General features: G+C 43.0%; 1 protein-coding gene across 5 annotated transcripts in view; it reads right to left on the reverse strand.

The window, feature by feature from the left end:
* shf (Src homology 2 domain containing F) overlaps positions 1–20479 on the reverse strand; it is a 92081-nt gene that overhangs the window by 11246 nt on the left and 60356 nt on the right. Inside the window, exons 3-5 of one of the 5 annotated variants that reach the window (XM_085765076.1) lie at positions 15489–15707; positions 14579–14677; positions 5280–5426 (exon numbers count right to left, since the gene is read on the reverse strand). In XM_085765076.1, the coding sequence (XP_085621202.1) occupies positions 5280–5426; positions 14579–14677; positions 15489–15707 (465 nt within the window). The remainder of the gene's footprint in view (positions 1–5279; positions 5427–14578; positions 14678–15488; positions 15708–20479) is intronic. The other 4 variants (XM_085765091.1, XM_085765098.1, XM_085765084.1 and 1 more) reach the window with 4 other exon arrangements.

Genomic DNA, 20479 nt, shown 5'->3' on the forward strand with positions numbered 1-20479 from the left:
TGTGCTCATGACATGACTGGCGAAGGTCACTGGGCAAATTCACAGCCAATCAGCAGACATGGGGTTGGGGGGGGGGGGGTCCCTTTACGTTTATTTGCAAAAGCTAACATGAGAACAAAAGAGAAGATAGTATTTATGAGGACAAGTGAAAGTGTATTTGCACGTCTAGCAGGGGGGGGGGGTGTTGAAGGCCCAGAGAATGAGAAGCTCAACACTGGAGGTTGTGTTATGGTCGTCTCTGTGTGTGTGTGTACATGTGTGTTTTAACCATTTTTCTCTCAAATATCCATCGCTGTAATTGATGTCAGAGCACCTCTGGTGTTGGAAAGACCTGCTGACGTGCTTCTAAAGCAATAACGGAGTCCTGGGTTCTTATATCGGCAGCACGACGAGCTTTAGCTGGAGATTGTTTGGCGCTTTATGGCTAAGATCAACAAAGCTGGGCCTTTGATTGAGGCAGTGTAGTAGTTAGTGTAGTATGAGGCTCTTCCTTCGCAGCTCTCTGTCACTAATGGCCAGTCTTGCGTCTAGCGTTTAATTACCCTGCCTGAACATGGCAGCTTCTGTTCAGACAGACAGGCACTGTGATCTTCACAACATGTCGATGTAGATGGGTCCTACAATTGTCTAGACTCTGCATTTCAGTCAGAGGATTGCATTACATTTTGTGAGCTTGCCAAGTGTTCACTCTGAGTGGAGGGGCTGACAGCATCAATCCATCAATTAAGGCTACAAGAGACAACAGCGAGTCAACAAATTTCATTGAGCTTGTGAGGCTAAATGGAAGAACACCTGATCTTCAGTAGAAACTGTAAATTCAACAATACGTGTGCATTATTAAAACAGTAATACTCTACTAACAATTGGCTTTGAAAGAGCACAACTTACTAATATCAAGAACTTCTAGTGAGACTGTTAACATGTAGCGGTGGTGAACCCTGAGATCTTGGTATCAGAGATGAACCCTTTTACTTGTTAATAAGTGTCTTTAAACTGTTGTACTAAGACTTCTACTTGAGAAAAGGGTTATAATGCTTCTTCCAACACATCATGTACCTGTCAGAGAGCATGGCCCAACTGCAGATAAAGATGCTGAGACACAAAGCTGCTGTTCCGGCTCCATCCACCAGGGGCTCCCCTTCCCCTCCGCACTTAAATCCAAGTTTGAACTCACTGGCCTTGAGCTCACTGATGCGTTTCCCTAAACATAAACTCATGGAAATGATTATTCCAAATGACTCCAACTACCGTTGTTATCTTGGCCTCTGCACTTCTGTTCGTTATAAGGCTATAGCTGAGTCTTAAAATGACAGCCAAATTGTACTGCTGCATGACAGCTGGGTAAATTGTGGCTCTAACCTCAAGACTCGATCTTAAGCTTTGCTTCCTCAGGGTCTGATGTTTGGTCTTTAGGCAGTCAAATGATGCTCCTGTGTAGTCTACATGAAAGATGTCATTAGTCCGACTTTTTTTTTTTTTTTTCCTGCAGTCCATTTGAACTACATGCTGACTGCTGGGAATACAGTGCAAGTAGGATGAACATACAGTATGTGTAAGGGTGAGAAATAGTGTTTCCATGGAAACTGACCAAGGGGACAAGGGAGATGCATGTTTGCTCTGCTCATCCCCGTCAACGCTGACAGATCACAACATGAGGACACAGCCAATTGCCCTCTCTCTCTCCCTCCTTCACTTTTAATTTCTCTTCCTGTTTGCATATGTCTGGTCCTTCCTCCTCCTCACCTTCTCTTTTGATCCTTCCATCTCACACTCTCTGGCCTAATTTCTCTAACACACTCGGTCTGCTTTTCTCTCTCTTTTTTTTTGAACGCATCAAGGACAGAAAAAGATAGTGGCAAATGGACTGTGGAGGAATGTTTCCACAAAAGAAAGGAGAGACAGAAATAACAGCTTTGATCTGTTATCCTTGATGCTTCTGTCCATAAAATGAATTAAACGTTTTTCTTTTCTTTTTCGGTCCACTAGTGATGTACTGTAAACACATGAGGCTGGAAACGGTATCTGCTGTTGTGGGATAAGGATGAAGGTTGCTATCTTGGTTTCCCCACACAGTCCGTCTCTCAATGTATCTAAAGCCCACTCATGTATCCGCCTGACCTCAGTTCTTCAAATTTCTTCCATTCTCTTAGTGCCCACACCGATTCCTGCTTCTCCCTGAATTCAACACAATCAGTGCTTTATTTGACCTTGATTAATGCCCTCTTTCCTCCTCCACCTAGAAAGAGTTGACTTGCTATTCTCAGTGGAGCTCACCCTGTCAACCTTTCCTGTCAGAGCCGAGACTTTCCCAAAGGCAGAGTGCATAGTTCTCCAACAAGAGTATTACCCTGACGAGAGAGCCTCCACACTAAACAAAAGCTATCACTTTATTTGCTCAAGTGTGTCAGTTTTGATTGCCAGCCATCTTAGCGGCATTGGCTTCAAACTGTTGTAGAATTATGCTTAAAGGCTGAATATCAATGGGAGTGAACCAAACTCATTCCCCTTTCATTCTCTGGAGCACACAATTGGGGACATGGCCGACAGGAGATTGACGAGAGGATTGGGCCACAGGAGAACAAAAGCCCGGAGAGGCGGCTTAAGAAGACAGGAGTGTGCACATACATACAAAGTGAACATACACACAAACACACACACACACACACACACACACACACCTTCACACATTCACGCACAAAAACACATGCGTAAATGTGCAGGGGCATGTGCGCGTGTGTTATCAGTATTGTTGCTTGTAAAGTGCAGCAAATGGAATCTGTGTATCAGATTGAAGTGTCAGTCAGATGGTGACTGACTGCTAAAAGACCTGCCCCCTTTTAGACATGTAGCTTCCTTTTAAAGAGCACTACAGAGAAAAAAAATAGAGGAGGTGAAGGAAGGAGGGAGGGAGGGAGGCAATGAGGGTGAGTGTGTGAGAGGCAGCTGATTGGCTACGACACAGATAAACACAGAGGTCAAAATGGCATTTCCATGATTACACTGCAACCAAAACAACATGAAGCTCAGCAGAGCACAGCCCAACACGAATCAAAATTAATGCCTCAAGTAAGAAAACACTATAAAATGGATTAGTTAACTTTTCAAGGGTGTCACAGTCCTCACTCTCAAAAGGCTTGTTTTCACCGTCGAGCAAACAACACTGCAGAGCCACAACAGAGCCACAGCACCAAAGCAGTAGTTACATTCATCACCAAGGCTGAACTGAACTACCTGACTACTCTTCCCCTCTACACACACACTCTTGCACAAATGCCTCAAATTAAAAGGGCTAATTAATTCTCATTTACCAATGGTGCTCTTATCAAAAAGGATGACTAGTCTGAGGGGCGAAGCGAGCCATCGACCGCTATATTGTGAGGTGAAAATTGAGTTTTCCAGCTAGAACGTGTGAAATGATTAACTGGTGTGCATCTCATTAGAAAGCAACTACACACTGAAAATAGTGCTATGATACCCCAGGACCTGGTACCTTTAAAATAAATCACTCACTCTTTTATTGATATTAATTATGTGCATTGGGAAGTCGAATAATGATTTGCTGGATGGCTTTTAATGATTTTTTTTAGAACACACAGAATGTGCACAGAATCATAATCTCCAATGATTCTGCCAACTGGGGATACAAGTTCTTTTATATAAATACCAAAATGTTATTCTAATTAGTTTTTCCAAGACAAAAGGATGACCCCCCAAAGTGTCATCTAGGGGTTGAATTCAAATTTAAATCTGGATATTTTTTAATTTCTTCATTTTCTTGAAGTCTTCTTTCGTACGAGTAAGGGAGAAGGTGAGAGAAAGTGTGGATAATTAATTCATGTCAAAAAACAAAGGCAAAAAGCTTTCTATTATACCAAGAAAAAAAAGAACTCCATTTATATGTAGATGTAATATTTGCCCTGTCAAGCCTCATTTAAATTTTGGTAATGAGGTTGAGGAGATAAGACCGACTTCTTTGAACTGTAAAGGATTTTGTTTTTTCCTGGACTTTATTAGAGCAAACCACAACAGCCTTTATCAACACATGCAAACCTTCAGCTCTTTACTCCGCCTGAGCCAGAGTCGAGTGTGTAAACAGTCCCGTGGATAATGGATGAGTAATGTCCTGGTGTGTGACGCGGGGTCTGTCTGTACGCTGGGGTCAAGAGAGTACATTGTAACTGTATTCACCGGGGTCGGGGAGGTCATCAGGCCCCCTCTGTGTCTGCCAAAGTGACCTTTGACCCCAAAGATGTAGAGTGGGGCCATACTGGCTCAGACGGAGTGAGGATCACTTTACAGCTGGACGCCAATCTTAAACCCACTCACATCACAGAGGGAACCAGAACCTTTCCCATGGATTTATGGACATAAATCAACTCCTTGCCCTGTCCTCGCCTACAGCACACAGCGGTGTCCTCTTACACGGCCTCACTCTAAGTCTTCCCACTCTGCCAGGGGAAATCCCATTCCTGGCATTAGTTCTGCTACACGTCCTTCTTTTCCCTGGGTAATTACAGCAGTCACAGTGTTAGTCTGTTGAGCGGCTTCAGAAATCAACTAAAGGCTCTATGAGTTTAAAATAGATGAATAACTTGTCAATCGTGTTTGATAAGATGGTAAATATGGTTAAACCGGAGGTGAAGAGACTCAAGTCATGAACTGAAATTGCCTTAAATGAGTTTGGTTTTTCAATTCATGTTAGCCACTTGTAGGGAACAGCAGGCCAGAGGGACATCTGGGACGGGTATGAGTATGTTGACAAGAGGAAATGGGGGTCACAGCGAATGGCAATTACGCATGCAGAAGGGAGTTCAGCACAATTAAAACTAATGAGCCTTCAGCCCTAAAACCTGCACAAGAGTTAGCGATTTTCTGCCACATGTAATCCAGATGGAAAAGTGCGGCCATTACTGAGCTAATACCTAAAGTCATATTGCCTCTAAAAGATGTGAACTCTTTAAGTGAGTTGTCACTGACCAACAGATTAGAAGAAATCCATTCACAAAATACGTAATGCAATCTATCATGTTTAAATGCCACTGACTTTGTGAGCACATACAGTCTCAACTGTTCAAAGTCTTCATGAATTCAATCAGAGAGACAGACAGCTAGCCACACTGAAGGACATTGTTAGATAAAGGGATGGATGGATGGATGGATGGGAGGATGTACGGACAAATGGGTTGTTGTATGGATGGACGGGCAGACAGACAGACCAACAGGATGGAGGGGGGGTTGGGTGGGGGTAACTGATGGACAATGTGAACACCAACACCCACCATGGTGGTGCTGGTCACAGCTCGTCTGTCCTGGCGAGGGCTGAGCTGTCTGAGAGGGAGAATCCTGCTCCTCCACCAGGGGAGGGCTGGTGTTGAGTTGCCCAACAGGAGGGGGCCATGGTAGGTCCTTGATCACTTTAATCTCTACTGCAAGTGTCGCCCAAGTCACCAGAGGAGAGGTGGAGCGGAGGAGAGGACAGTCACAAGAGGTATAAATGGACAACAACAGAGGGAGTGAGGAGAAGGGAGCAATGACAGAGAACAGTGGGAGGGAAAAGGAGAAAAGAAAAGAGGGGTAAGTGAAGAACAGATAATAAGATGCCAGCGTTGTGGTAGAGACTTGGTTTATATTGGGATCCAAGAATCAGCAGCAGCTGCAGATGAGAAAAAGAAGGGATACAACAGGACTGAAAAAGGAAGATAAGTTAGTTATAAAAGTTGGGTGGGGTTTGATTGCTGGTGATCCCACATTTCCTAGTTGATTAAGGTTTTATCATAGATATCCAGATTTTGTGCTGGAAAATTCAGTAAAATCCCAGGAATTCTAAGGAAACAAAACCTGAGAAGGGACACAGAGATGCACAAAAAACATGCAATGCAAAGTTCTGAATCCCTCCTTTTTACTTCTAAGTAATGCATCATTGACTGTGTGACAGACTTTACTATAGAAAATGATATAATGCTGGACCTTAAAGGGTTGGACCATAAAATATAAAGCTGCCTCGAGCTCAGCTACAGAAAGTCACAGACACAGAACATCAGCATACACTCTGTTGTTATCCTTCGTACTCAGTTTGGGAAAAAAAAACCTTAGGCCTCTATTAAGATACACAATCATGTAGACAATATCCTTCACTGGAACAAACCTCAGAGCGATCCATCCTGGCAGTGGACACTCCCCCAGGCTTTGGCCCTTAAATAATGTCCAGGCAGGGTATTCCAGGGTAAATTGAGTTCTCTTGCAAAAACATATATGTCACTGAAGAGGGGCCATTTGTTAAATAGCTGGGGATACTTAATAAATGGGGTGGACAGGGGAATGTTTTTTCATCATCCGAGCAGAAGCTGGTGTTAAAAGCCAAGGCTAATAAACGTACGTAGTCCAGCAGGAGCAGCTTTAGAGAGCTACTGTATGATCCTCTGGAGGTTAAGACACACTTTGGAGTGTGTGTGTGTTTACATCGTTTCTAAATACAGACCCTCCAGTGAGGCAACACTCACAAGGTTATTAAGGACAATTTAATGTCTCTGTCCATGGTGCTGGAGGTCTTACCATTGTAGGCAAAGATATGAGGAAAAGAAACTAAATGAATTCGATGTGATCAGTTTTGGAAAACAACAGTGTACTAACTCTCCAATTGAGATTCCTCAAACACAGTGGCAGTACTTTCTGTATGAGATAAAGTGGGAAGAACTAATAATACTAAAGTGGGAAGAACTAATAATACAAGTGTTGCTCCTCTAATTCGCCCCAAAAATCCCATAAATTGTTAAGATCCAAAAATGGGAAAAGCACTAAAACTTACCATAAAAGAAATGTGGATAACCTGATTTCACTTCAGGAACCCGACTTGTTCCATTAAACTAGACGCCACTAAATTAAATCAAATCAGACTGAAATTCAAACAGGGTTATCATTTCCAAGAAAACCCTTCAGCGGTAGCCTGAAATCATCAGTCTGACAACTATACAGCTAAATCAGCCATGTCATGTCAGGACAGTGACGGCCTTATTTGACTCAAGAGGACGGCGACGAAAAGAAGAACAGCAGCAGCAGATTGGCAGATGTATATCAGCTAGCATGTAGTAGATATCCACAGCCACTTTGGGACATATGAATAGATTGTCAGAGATATCCTTTAAATGATACAGTACATCTGAGTTAAGGGCTTAAGATTGTTAATATGTCAGTTTCTAACATTTAGATTAAAAAAATGAATGGCAGCAATTATGTTGCCAGAGTCACATTTGTGATTCAGAGTAACACCCCCTCATCTGAAGAGAGTTGATTAGGTGCTACTTCAGCTGCCTCAGATGAAAAGAATACAGCTGTATTCATAACCATTAGTGTGTCACTGGTATGCAGGCCGCTTTTCAGGGGGAGGATGAACATAATTTTATGGACTTGTCTGTCTTCCTGCCTGCGAGGGATTGCAGCATGGTGGTAGTACAGGACATGCTAATGAGAGGCAATATCTGCAAGCTAGATGAAGGGGGAAACTGGAGAATATTCGGCCCGACAAGCAATTAAATAACCGGGCCTAACAGTGTCAGGGGGCTAATCTGGAGAACGGTGGCTGGAAGGAGGAGCTGCTTGCCGTCTGTACTGATGGGAGAGGTTTCGGGTGGTGGAGCGGTCAGGATGCAGCATGGGGAATGATGGCAGAAGGTCAGAAACTGTGGAAGATAATATAACTTCCTCTACTTTGGGGTGAAGTAGGGGACTCTCTTCCTATGAGATTAAAAGCCTAATACTCATTTCACATTGCAGATTAGCGTGTAATTGTTTGGGGAGCAGCAGGCTGCCTGCACTCTGCAGCCTCACAGTGAGGATGAGGAGGCGACGTGGGGGAGTGTGGCTCAGATTCGCTTGGTTGCTCCGCTGAATAACAGCATTTAGCACTGTGAAAATTGAGGTAAACTGATTGAATGGCCAGGTGTTTTGTTTTTGCAAAACTGTGAGTGACTGGAATCCGCCACACTTTATAAAACGTATTCAAAAATCCTGCCAGTCCCAAGGCCGCCCTGAATAATCATTGGGTCTGTAGCTGCCATGGTGCGTAATGGGTGAGTGCATCTTCATACCTTGGGGTCTTCTTCAAAGACAAACTCGGTGACAAATTCAAATTTAGGGCCGAGGTGACAACAGTCGCCTACACAGAAGAGATCTGATTTACACACAGACCCTGAAGGCTCAACACACTGCCACATACATTTTCATATATCCACCCCCACTACACTGCCCTCCTCCCCTGCCATTTACAAACACTGATAAATACAAACACTGATAAATAGCTCTGCTGGCTAATGCAGATTTTGACTGATTATCAGCCCTGTGGGTGGCACATTGTAGTTTGCGTGAACAACACGTTGAGTGCTTTAGAGACTGGAGGTGAATATCAGGTAGAACATTTGCAATTTTGAGAGGAGCGACAGAAAGCTGTGATCACGCTCTACAATATGGGGGTTCTGATTCAGTCGGTGTAATTAACAGAAGAGGTACATTTTCTCTTTTACTTTCTGGCAAGTGAAACATCTCGTAGAGCATATGGAACAAGTAAATACATAGATCACTACATCTTTGTCATCTGATCTGACCGCATTTGGATCAATATGCAGTAACTCATCTGCATAATCCCTCACTCCATGTTAGTACACACCACCTCCTGTTGACATAGGAATAGAGGCTATTAAGAATTCAAAATCAACAAAGTGTCTGTCACTCATGTTGACCACACAAACATGGACATGTCAGGACTTTGGTTAAGAAAATCCAAGACAAGCTTCATGTGGCTTTACAGTACCAGTTTGAGTACCAGCATTCAATAAGGAGTGTTGTCAACGCTAGAGCTGATTTATTATTTGCTTCACAGCTATGTTGACAGTTTAGCTCATCAAAAGAAACAGAGAATACTTCAGCGATGGGCGACGGTCCCCCCTTTCTTTATCAGAGTTTACCTTCCCTTTGTTCCTCCAGGAGCCGGTCTATTTTTAAAGCCAGGTATTTGTTTACCCGGGCTTTTCATTAGCCCATGGCACTTCATCACTGTAAACAGTGCAGCACCATAAATCACCAGCTATGCTTGTTTCCACCAACGCCATTTAATTTAGTTCTGCTTAATTTGGTTGGCTAATTGCATGCATATTCAAAACAAGCTGGAAGATTGTGATGTTTATGCTGCACATTATGAGCAGAAGAGCTTGCAACACAAAACCTGCGTCCTCTGAAGACGTGTTTGTTCCATCGGCACCCGAATCATTACAGATAACAACTGTGTAATGCTCAGGGGGAAGTGAAATGCCACCTCATAACTCTCTGCATACTGTATCCGTCGCATTATACGGCCCGGCTCTCTTTCAAAGCACAAATCTCCTTTGAAAGACAGTGTTAAAAAAAAAAATGCAAGTGGCACAAAAAATAGGTGATAGAGATGAAATGACAGCTAAGCCTTTTCCTTTCTCTTTTATAAAGAGAGAGAAGGGAGATGTGGTGAGCGACGGCCGGCCAGCAGGAGCTTCCAGGGGGCCCTGCTGGCCATGTGCTGCCTCAATACTCTGTGAGGGAGGTTTACAGCGCTGTGTTGTGTGTGACCAATGTGTGCGAGTGAAGATAACACCCGTGGCAGCGCCAAGAGAAAGATGGCAGGACACATTTTGAGGCTCATGAAAGAGGGCTGTCAGGAAGGTTATCAGCGGGGTGTTGCCAGGAGGATGAGACAGAGCTGCAGAGTGACAGACAACGGTGGGAGGAACCGGGATCATCCGAGCAGAGACAGACAGAACCACAGCACCAACAAAACAGCTGGCTTTAACTTTGGCGCAAGTAACCCATGCAGGACTGTAACTGAATCAATTATTTATTTTGGGACATTAGACACGAGCCTCAGATTTCTGGGTCGTTAAGCCCATGAAGATTCATTAAAAAACCATAAAGCTCCCCAAGACCTGAGGGAGTAAGCGACGGCACCTCCTCTTATCTGCCATTTTAAATGCATGGTACCCTGCTGGCTGGAAGCCAAGTGAAAGGAGTTAGTAGCAGGTAACAGAGGGCAAAGAGATTAAGTAACAATGGCTCTCGATCCCATCCCTGCTGTGACGGGGTTCAGATTTCTGAGGGTGGCGTGTCCGCGTCTGAGTGTGTGTGAGTGAGCGAGCGAGCCACATGCAAAACCAAAGCACGCGGGGCTTAAAGTGACGGACATGCGAGCACACTTTCTCCTGCCCTCACAGGCAGGCTTCTTCATGTGGTCAAATCCTAATGTGTCTTCTTCACTCTTCACCTTCAGGCTCATCCATCACCTACTCAGCAGCCAGGAGGGAGACAGGAAAGAGGCTGTAACAAGTGTGTGTGTGTTTGTTCCAGAAGAGGGAGGTGGGTGGGTATTGGGGGGGGGATGAGTGATTAACCAAACCGCAAGTACACAGCCTCCCAGCACCCTAACAAGGCAGGGAATTTACATTCCATTGCATACCTGTCAGGAGATAGCCCAACAGTGAATAATAACACCAGACCAAGTGTTGTAAAGAGGCAAGCATGCAGGCAGTGATAGGGACAGCTGAGGAAAAAGGGCTGTAGCCGGGAGCATTAGTCTGCTCTCCTTCCCCTATCATTAATGAAGACAAATAGTCTTATATGCAGATTGCATTATTGTGTTACACCGCAGAGGGAGGACGTAGGCAGCACTTGGTGCTTATTTAATCCCTTTTCTTCTTACACCCACTCCGTGGTTTAGTTAGATTCTGCTTTTTTCATTGTCTGTTAATACTTTGTTTGCAGACACTTTTATTTCCCACATAATTGTTGGAATATAAACTGTGAAGGCTTTCTTTTTTTTCACACGCACAGCAAAGTGCCTCCAAAATGCAAAAAACGGTATCATTACTCATTGATATTATGCAGCCATAAAGTGCGTCAACAGCTATAGAAACATTACTGAGGGAAATTGCGGTTTAGAAGCCAAACAGCACATGGAGCTATATACTGAATGTAAAACAGGCCGTGTGCCTATGTGCCAAAGTGGTGAATCAGGCATGAAATTGCGACTGGAAAACATTTTTAATTACTAACCTAATTGCTGAGATCTGGGGACATGGCAACAGCACTGCACTGGAGTCAAGCTGGGTAAATAACATGAGTAGTCAGACAAACACTGACAAATCTCCAGTTCAACCATGTTATCTACAGCACTTGGCAAATGGCAGTGAAGGGAAGTAGAGGGTGCACAAAATGTTGTCAAACAATTCAATAATGCTATCAGCCACTGCATAGAACAATGCAGTAGGTCAACTATTAACCGCATATTGCCACCTATATCACTAATATTCATTGTATGGGCCACTGGCTTTGAAAAATATAGCATCACTCAAAAGTTCCTGTAAATAGCTACATACAGTTTCGGTATGCAGTCTCACCTATGTGTACTGTAGCAAACAAACATCAAAAATGTTACGAGAATGTCAAGGCACGTCAAACCAGCTCAAAAGTGCCCGACTCCAAGGAGTTACATCAAAAAGTACCTTTGCATAATCTAATGCACATTTACAAAGTACTGTTTGGGAAATATAACATTTGCATTTAGTTTCACTTCCAACCATGTGGCTTAGACGAAATAGCTAAACTGAGGATTTATCTAGTATACTACTTTTTCAGAGAGGGCTCCATCAACTAAAAAAGGTTCAGAAAACGTGTCTCTAAAAATGGCCCTGCTGTGAGAAACCAAAATATCTTGTTTCAAGATCAACTAAAGAGAGTAAAATATAATATAATACTTGTAACCTACCATGAAATCTAAGCTCAACCTGGATCCCCTAGCTACTAAAGCAAACATGTCCAGACATCTCTTTCTCTAACGGTAAGCCCATGACCTTATGACTCCAGTCTAAAATTTCATTAACTGTACGTAACCCTGCTTTGAGCGTGGATGCAAGACAATTCAATCCTGCCTGTGTGAGATGTGAACATTTAAAGGATGATATTTATCGAAAGTAACAGTAAACAGCTGCTTAGCCAGATGTTTAAGATAGTAATCTCCAGGGCAAGATCAGGGTAACCTAGCAAAATTTAAAATATACTTGAAGTTGAGTCTTAAAGGAGTCCAAAGAGGGATGATACAGGAATGACTTATAAAGCAGGAATTATGAGATTGTGAGTATAGTCCTAAAGAACCAGCTCACAAGTGGACTTAAATGCTGAAGCAGTGTATAATTTCTTGACATTGGAGGTAAGCTGGTAGCAAAGATCAGAGCCTTGGGTGCAGGCACACAAGCTCAAACCTTGAAAGGTGGGAAACTTTCTCTAAGCCTCTTGATGTCTGGATCCAGGGCTGCTCTACAAAGGCAACAAACCAATGTTGACAAGGCCTGTCCCAGAGACGTCTTTCTCATCTTTCTTCCTTTTTCTGTCTTCCAAATAGTGGGGAATTATTTCCGCTTGAATTAAGCGTAACACAGAATGAAGACGTGCATTAAATCAAAGTACTTTTTGGTCTGCAGCTTTCATTCTTTGAAAGACAACTTAAAGACGTATCTCTTCCATTCCCGGCCAACACTCTGACATCCAATAAAAATTAAATTAATCATCATCAAAAGAAGGACGCTGTGTGGAAAGGGGGAGTTGAAAGAGAGAATGTATTAGTAAATAGCATCCTAACCAAACTCTTCTGAGTGCTGCTTGACAGAAAAATAATGAGGGAGAGAAGGAAAGTGATTAAGAAGCATCCTTTATTTAAGTAATGACTTGCGGAGGCAGAACAGCACGACTCCTATGAAGACCTCAGTGCCTAGAAAACACCTCAGTCGACAAGAAACGGGAGTTAAGTGACAAAAATTAGCAAAACATAGAAGGATGTATGAACAGACAGACCTTTGATATCCAAATGCATACTAGTAGATCGGAGCTGCTGCATCAATGCATTTTACATGTTGTTTATTCTGTTCCTAAATGTTCATGTCTTCTAAACTAAAGAAACCATTTCACACACTGATAAGTGATTCTATATTTGAGCGTAAGAGGTAGGATGCTATAAAGTGCTCCTCTCCTCACATGGAGGGCGTCGCTAACTACTCTCTTGAGCCTCTTCTCGTTCTTGCACCAATGAGATTCATGAGCTGGCTGCCATTTAATGCCACATAAGACACTTTACACACATTTAAACATGGTAGAGTGACGCTCACTTCAACATCCTCTCTGTTCCTCTGCAGCTGTTACCATGGTTCACCTTGTAGATTAAGAAGAACTATCCTGGTGTTATTCTGATGCTTTTCCAAGAATTAAAGCATCAAATTCTATGGCTATAATTTTTTTAGGATGTCCTAAGGCTCATCTATCGTCATGAAATTAATGACTCACAGAATTTGTGTTTGAGACATTTCACAAAAATTAGATCCACCTCCAGATCTCTAAAGCATCCCCAGTGAGTCCATCAGCACAACTGCCAGCATTACACCATCAGGGATTAATTGTGCTCTCAATCTCCACATAGTAATCATTTATACTTTGTTGCAATGCTGTGTAAATAATTTGCAGTGATGCCAAAACACACAGATGGCAAATGAAAAGATGAATGAAATAGAGAAATATCTGGAGATATTAATATAGAGTATAGAATATTAAAATAGAAAATTTCCTTGTGCATTATTTAATTCAGCACCTCGCTCTGTGCGGTTTTTATTTACACTTCTATAAAACTCAGTTACTAATGATTAATGAACCCTTAGGCCGTACTTATTTTTAATGGCTTCTTTTATTCGGCTGTAATTAAAAAAAAAGTAATGGATCATTTAGTGATGTTATAGTCATGCTGATGTTTTCATGCAGAATACTGTATCCTGTCACACTTAAGACTTTCTGAATTTTAAATCAAACATAACCAAATAAATATTTCCATAATAGAAGAACACTTGAGCTAAAATCTGAAACATGGTTATTGAAATATTTGTTTTGTTGACATATGCTATCTGAAGTTGATGCCTTGAATCCACTGTTCACCACTCACAAGGTACCTGAGTAAAAAGCCAGGGTGTTTGTGTTCACTGGTTGAAAAGGAAAAAATGTTTAAAAAGTGTAATTTTTTTTCCACAGTACCATTGAGGTGGGAGAGTGAACACAAATTCACACACTCAAACCTCATCACCCTCCGTCTTAGTGTTTCTGCACTTATTGCACTTGTCACACTCATGTTTCCACTGCAAGACTGATTTGAGGAGAACGTCACCAGTGGCTGTGACAATATTAGTCCACTCTAGTCACACCAGTGGCCTCCTGATAATGTCATTTTAATCCAGAAAATGTTTAAAGCAAGGTCATTTGTCTTTGAAGTGGGTGACCTTTTCTCAATCTGACTGTTTTCTGATCTGACTTTTCACAATTAATCAAATTTGAAAACATCTAATAACCTGCACAACATGTGTGTAACTTTTAGACAAATTCAACCTGGGTGCTGCAGGATTTATGTGAGACATAAATCCCAAACTGCAAGGTTCAGTGCAACCAGGAGGGTTCAGGCATCACCGTCACAGATCTCACATTGATATATTACAGACAGACAAGAGACACTCCCCAGCCCCGTCTCCATTGGTACCTGTGAGGGGTTTAGAGGTGCAGTCCTTTCTTCTGTGGGGGCCTGATCCAGTGCCACTTACAGAGCCCTCGTAGCTAATGCAGTCATAACAAAGCAGAGCTGTTCAAGGATGAAAAAGAAAAAAATATAAAGAGAAAACGGGCGATGAAAAATAGATTCATGGGTTGCTGATTTTATTTGATCATCTTAAAAGCCTTGGTATTTTCGTTTTCTTAAAAATTTGGGTGCCATATTCTTTCCAGGAACAGCCCTGTTTGATGTTATGGCTGTGTTAGCCATGCTGAAGCTCCCAAAAACACAGTGACTACACCTGCACCTACATGCACCTGCACACCCAATCATGCCTTCCTGCGAGCAGCAGAGATATCAACTTAGTTTAAACAGACATTAGTTGAATCAAAACAGTATAATGGACACCTGCAAATGAATTCAGCAAGGGCTTTAACAGAGGAAAAAAGAAGTGTCAACAGAGTTTAAAGCAGCAGCAACGGCGGCAGCAGCAGTAGAACCCGCAAACCTGGCAGAAGCCATAATCAAATTTGTTAGAGCTGGAAAAACAGACACCTGAGTTAGTTAAGCAGAAAATAAATAGTTTCAAATGAAAAGGGGTTAAAAGCTTGGAATGTAAATAAGGCAACCCTGACTGAAATACAGTCATTGCTAAACTGAATTTGAGCTACTGACATAACTAACAGTAACATCAGCTGAAAACCTTCATACTGTAAGTTAACTGCATTTTCTTTTCTATTAGGATGAAAACAAAACTTGTTTCCAGTCTGTTTCAAAGCAAGGACGCCGTGCATTTCTTTCCTCAAAGCTCCCATTAATACTGATCAGGTTCAGTGGCTCTTTTTTTTGCGCATTACTGTAGATGTTACTGTGATGAAGGCTACACTGATGATTATTTTACCTGCAAATGCTTTGGAAATCCTCTCCTTTTTCCACTCCCAGGGCTGGTCATACTCCTCGGGGGGTCGCTCATCATCCTGGGGCAGTCGGCTTTCTCTCGGACAGCGCGAGTGCTCAGGGTCCGAGTCGCCGCCATTCTCGGCTGGCTCGTACGGCGTGTCGTACAGGGGCAGCTGCCTCACAGGTCCGTCCTTAGGCCCACGTCCACCAGATCGTATTTCTACAAACAGGAAAGGCTGGTCTTTAATGCTAGGTCGCTGAAATAAAACTTTATAGATGGAAATGGCTCAGTGGGGGGAGAACACTGTCAGCATATGAGAAATGGGGATTTATGACCACAGATGCACTTATAAGACACTAAAGCAACACATTTTATAAGGCCCGACTTGCACATTTCGTGTATGGCATATAGACATGATGAATGTGAGGAGTTATTTAAAATGATTAGCCTGGGAGACAAAACAGTCTTCATGGGCACAGTCTCAGCTTTGTGCTTTGTTGTTCACAGCCATTGCCATCAGTTTGTAGACTACAGTGCACAAATAATGTAACCATGCAGGCTTTAGAGCTGAATGTACTCTGAGGAAAGTAGCTATAACCTCAGCAAGTCTCTGTTTTTATGGCTGGTAATAAACACAACAATAAATGCATAATGGGCAAAACTGTGAACTAGGATCAAAGAAACTGTTAAAAAAAATAAAATAATGTGAGGCCTGTGAGTTGTGTGTTGTATGTGATGCAAGTTGTCCAGTGGAGCTATACAGCCTTGCAAAAAGTGGACTTGCAAAGGAATGATGCATCTCAGTCAAACTGTATAGCACAAATCAATACAAACAGCAGTTCGCCAGGCATATGTGTCTTAGGACATATGGCTACGGGTCCTCACAGACACACACGCCTGTCAACAACATAAACATTCGCTCTGCACTTCCTTGTTTCATATCTCAAGTTTAAACTCCTCCAAGTGGCGGCACCGTGGGAGCAGAATTGTGTAGGTTGATGAGATATGTGAATGGTGAAGTATGGGCCTCTGACATGAAGCAACCTATGGCTAAAGCTGCTGTTCCTGAGCTGAACACAGAAACGGGAAGTTGGAAGACAGAGTTGAGATAACGGGGGGGAGGTGCTGAGAGGCTGAGCACCTATAAAAGCACACAGTGTGACCTCCCTGAATACAGCGAAACCACACAAGCGTTCTGCACAGCCTTGCCCCAGGCTGCACATGCCTGCTCTGTCAGAACAGAGGTGAACAGACAGTTTCCTTTCTCTCCTTCTTCCTTCTGTGTTTCCCTCTTCAACTTATGAACACCAAACTCAACTTTGTGTGAATTTAAAGCCTTAAGCAGATGAATTGATATGTTAACAGTCTTCTACTTGCTTTCGAATAAGACCTCTACTTCTTTGTTCAGGAAGTACTTCAGTAACTGCTAAACTTTAAAGTCTGAGGCTAAAACTGTTACTCAAGGTGCTATTAGAAAAAGAGCTTCATCTTCATAAAGATCTCATGGTCATCTGTCAGCTTGTCCTCAAGTGTCCTCATGTGATGGACTATTGAATGGCTTGGCAGATAAACCAACTGACCATGGATCAAAATTAGCCTACGGCACTGTCAAATTCCTCAAAATGGTCAATTTCCATGCAAGTTTACAACCTCAGATGGGGGGTAAAATATCTTCTCCTTTACAGTAGTTGAAAAAAATAATATATATATAAATGTTCTACTCAACAGCTTGAAGCACAACCTCTGACAGGCAGCTTCTTTGCAGCATGTGCCACTCATCCGAACATGGAGGGTGAGAGGGAGCACTTGCCAGAAAAGAAATCATTGGACCAGAAAGCCACTTGTCTCTCAGTATGGTGAAGATTTTATCTATCATAACGGTTGGGCGAAAAACAAATGAGGGCAGAATGGTGTGTGTTGAGAAATCTTCACATGTTGCACAAAGGGACCTGCATCTTTTGTCCTTATGATGCAACCTGCAAATATATGCACCACTTCTCTCCCTTTTTCAAACAATTCCAGCTTTCCCATTTATCCTGAGATGAAGCTGTGTCCATACTTTCCACATATGAAATCATGAATATGATTTATACAGTCGCTTTTTCAGGACACCTCAACCCTTCAGAAACCTGCAAAGGGATGAATTTAAATACGATTCAAAAATTTCTTTCAAAATTGCATTTCAAAGAAATACAGAATAACTTGCAGCAGCCTTGTGGTATTTATCATCTTCAGTGTTTTTCCGGATAACTTTTTTCCCTGAATTCTTGCACATAATGTGAATAATCTTAAATCCAGTGCATACCCATATTTAGATTTTCATAATTTTAGTGTCCTGAAGCTATACTTGACAGCACCAAAGCTTGGATGCATGCAAAACCTTTCATTCTCCATGCAGAGAGGTGAAACAGACCTGACTCGTAATGAAGCATCGTGCCCTTGAGAACTCTCCTCTTTCCCCCTTTCCCCCCACCCCCTTCAATCTCCCTCTACTCATATGAAGTTGTTAGCAGCCTGCACCCTTCCTCCTGGGCCGCATGAAGCTGTTAGCGGCCAGCACCACCATAGAGTAATGCAATGTGAAGAGAATGAAATATTATGCCACACGACTGCATAATTGCCTCTTAGCCCAAGGGAGCTCTTGCGGAAAAATGAGCAATGCGTTGAGCCTTAATGGAGTTACCCGCCGCTGGTGGTGGTGGTGGAAGTGGAGGTAGAGGGGGTGGAGTGAGGTGAGGCTGCCAGGTCCCGTATCTCGGCTTAATCCCGCATTAGGCAAACTTGCAGTCTTTGATCTCAGTTAAAAGACTTGGTATTACGAGATCCTGGCGTGATTAGGTCCTACCTCCCCTGCAGAAGAACAAATAGCTCTAGAAGAGACTGAAAAAGGCAGGAGAGTGAGGTGGTGGGTAAATCTTAAGGGAAGAACCCTTTAATTGGAGGCATGCTGCCTTCGATAAACTGCTGCGGTGGATTGAGACTCCCTCTGCCAGCTCCCAAGACTGAGGCCTTGTGTGTGGAGATAGTCATGATCTTCTCGCCTTCCTCCTACTCTCTGTTCTGATTTCTTGCTCCCTTCCTTCCTTGTTTCCTTCTGTCCTTCCCTCTTTTCTTTTTGTCAGCTCCTGTTGAGACATGCTTGGAAAACTGGGTGGGGACACATCTGTCTAGGCAAATTACAGTGATTGGCATGGCAGTGGGGTTGCATGTTGCAACACAGCTGCAGTCTATCTTCAGTCTTTGACCTCTACCCCTCTGTTTAGGGTGAGAGGTCAGGCACCACACCCTCCCTTGATGTAGTGCCCCCTCCCCGGATGTGGGAGTTCCTGTCCAGATGCTGCACATCCTTTCTTTTGCCTTTTGCCCTTCACCTACTTGGCCTTTGTAACCCCTCCAATCATGCCCCTAAAAAGTTTGGAAGTAACCTTTTTGATTTATCTTTAATGCCACCAACAGGAATAAAACAATTCAAAATATTTGATGCTGCTGCTACAAAAAACATGATGCTCCTTTTAAGTCCTGAGTATTTCAGGTATTTTAAGCAACAATTAAAGAGCATGCTGCTCTCAACAGAGTTTCAGCAGCCATGTAGCAGCAGCAGCAGCAGCACTGACCACAACCATCTGTTTAGTGCCACTAAAAAAGATGAGTGCGGGGACAGCGCAGCATACTGCTGAGAACCAAACAGCTGCATTTGAGCAAAGACGCATTTCTCTCTAATGAGAAAAGACATGGATACTGGCTGTCATAAAACCTCAACTGTAAAGCATGCCTCAGTTGAATGTAGGTTTCCACATGTGAGCGAAAAAAAAAAAAAAAAAGAAGCAGTGAGGAGAAGCGTTAAGCTTTGAAACAAGTGACAGAGCCAGTCTTTGTTATCGTCTTTCTCTCTGGTTCATGAACTGGTGAGATTAATCCTGTGGGAGAGAGAGGAATATATTCCTTGCAATAAATCCAAGGAAGCTCCATTTCCACTTTCTACAGGAAGAGCCCTCTGGGCACATTACCATGGCAGTGCAGGGGCAGGAAGAAAGCTCTGGATTAAATCAAAAAACATTAACTGCAACCAACCTGGCAGCCGCATCCTGCTGCATATAAAGGACTGACCAGGTCATCTAACCCTCATCATCCAAACCACTCCAGTCTCCCAGGCCCTCCTTTCTCCTTTATTGCCAACCAGTAGAATTGATTACATTTGCAAGGTGTAGCAAACAAGTGTGTAAGCGTGCTTTCATTGCAAGGCTAAAGCATCTACAGTAATACGTACAGGAAAACTCATTTATCTGTCTCTAGGGTTGATAGCAACACGCCCACTCCTACTGAGCCAGAGAGGCTTTTCTACAAGCAGGGCCACAGTGAATATCTGGATTTCATTGAGGGGATCTCTTGTCCACTAGTGAAAGATTAGATGTGATTGACTTAACACCCCAGGAAAACAATGGCCAGGCTTTGAAGATATAGGCTCTAAACCAGATCTGACCGCTCATTAACAAGGTGGATCTCTGCAGACAGCATCACAATGACTGAGTGTTAAACAGGTAACTGAACATACATTACACAAATACTTAAATGATATAGCAGATGCCTTCTGATTAAGATAAATGAATTGCTCAATGCACACCCTGGTTATGAACTGCTTACGCCTGCTAATGCTTAAATGTAAAGCCAGCCATCTGTGACAATGGGCAGCCAAGCTTGTTCAAAACACAACACATTTAAGAAGGCTGCAGGTTCGATTTACAAATCCTCTGCAACCAAGCCCTGTACGTAGCAGAGAGACATTTCTTTAATTTCACTCTGTCTGAGCGGCCAGGTCTGAGGGGAGCGAACACCGTCTATCTCGAGGCGCCAGTTGAGGATTTGCGCTATACCGGGGGCCACCCACAGGTATTGTGTGTCAGTCAAAGAGCTGGCTGACAAGTGAAGGTGTTTGCTCCTTGACCCGTGGCGGCCTGCTATTGAGTGTCATTCCGCTTCCGTGAGTGGAGCCT

This window comes from Trachurus japonicus, chromosome 3 (assembly GCF_045865225.1).
Source record: "Trachurus japonicus isolate A0001 chromosome 3, Traja_1.0".
Classification (NCBI taxonomy): Eukaryota; Metazoa; Chordata; class Actinopteri; order Carangiformes; family Carangidae; genus Trachurus; species Trachurus japonicus.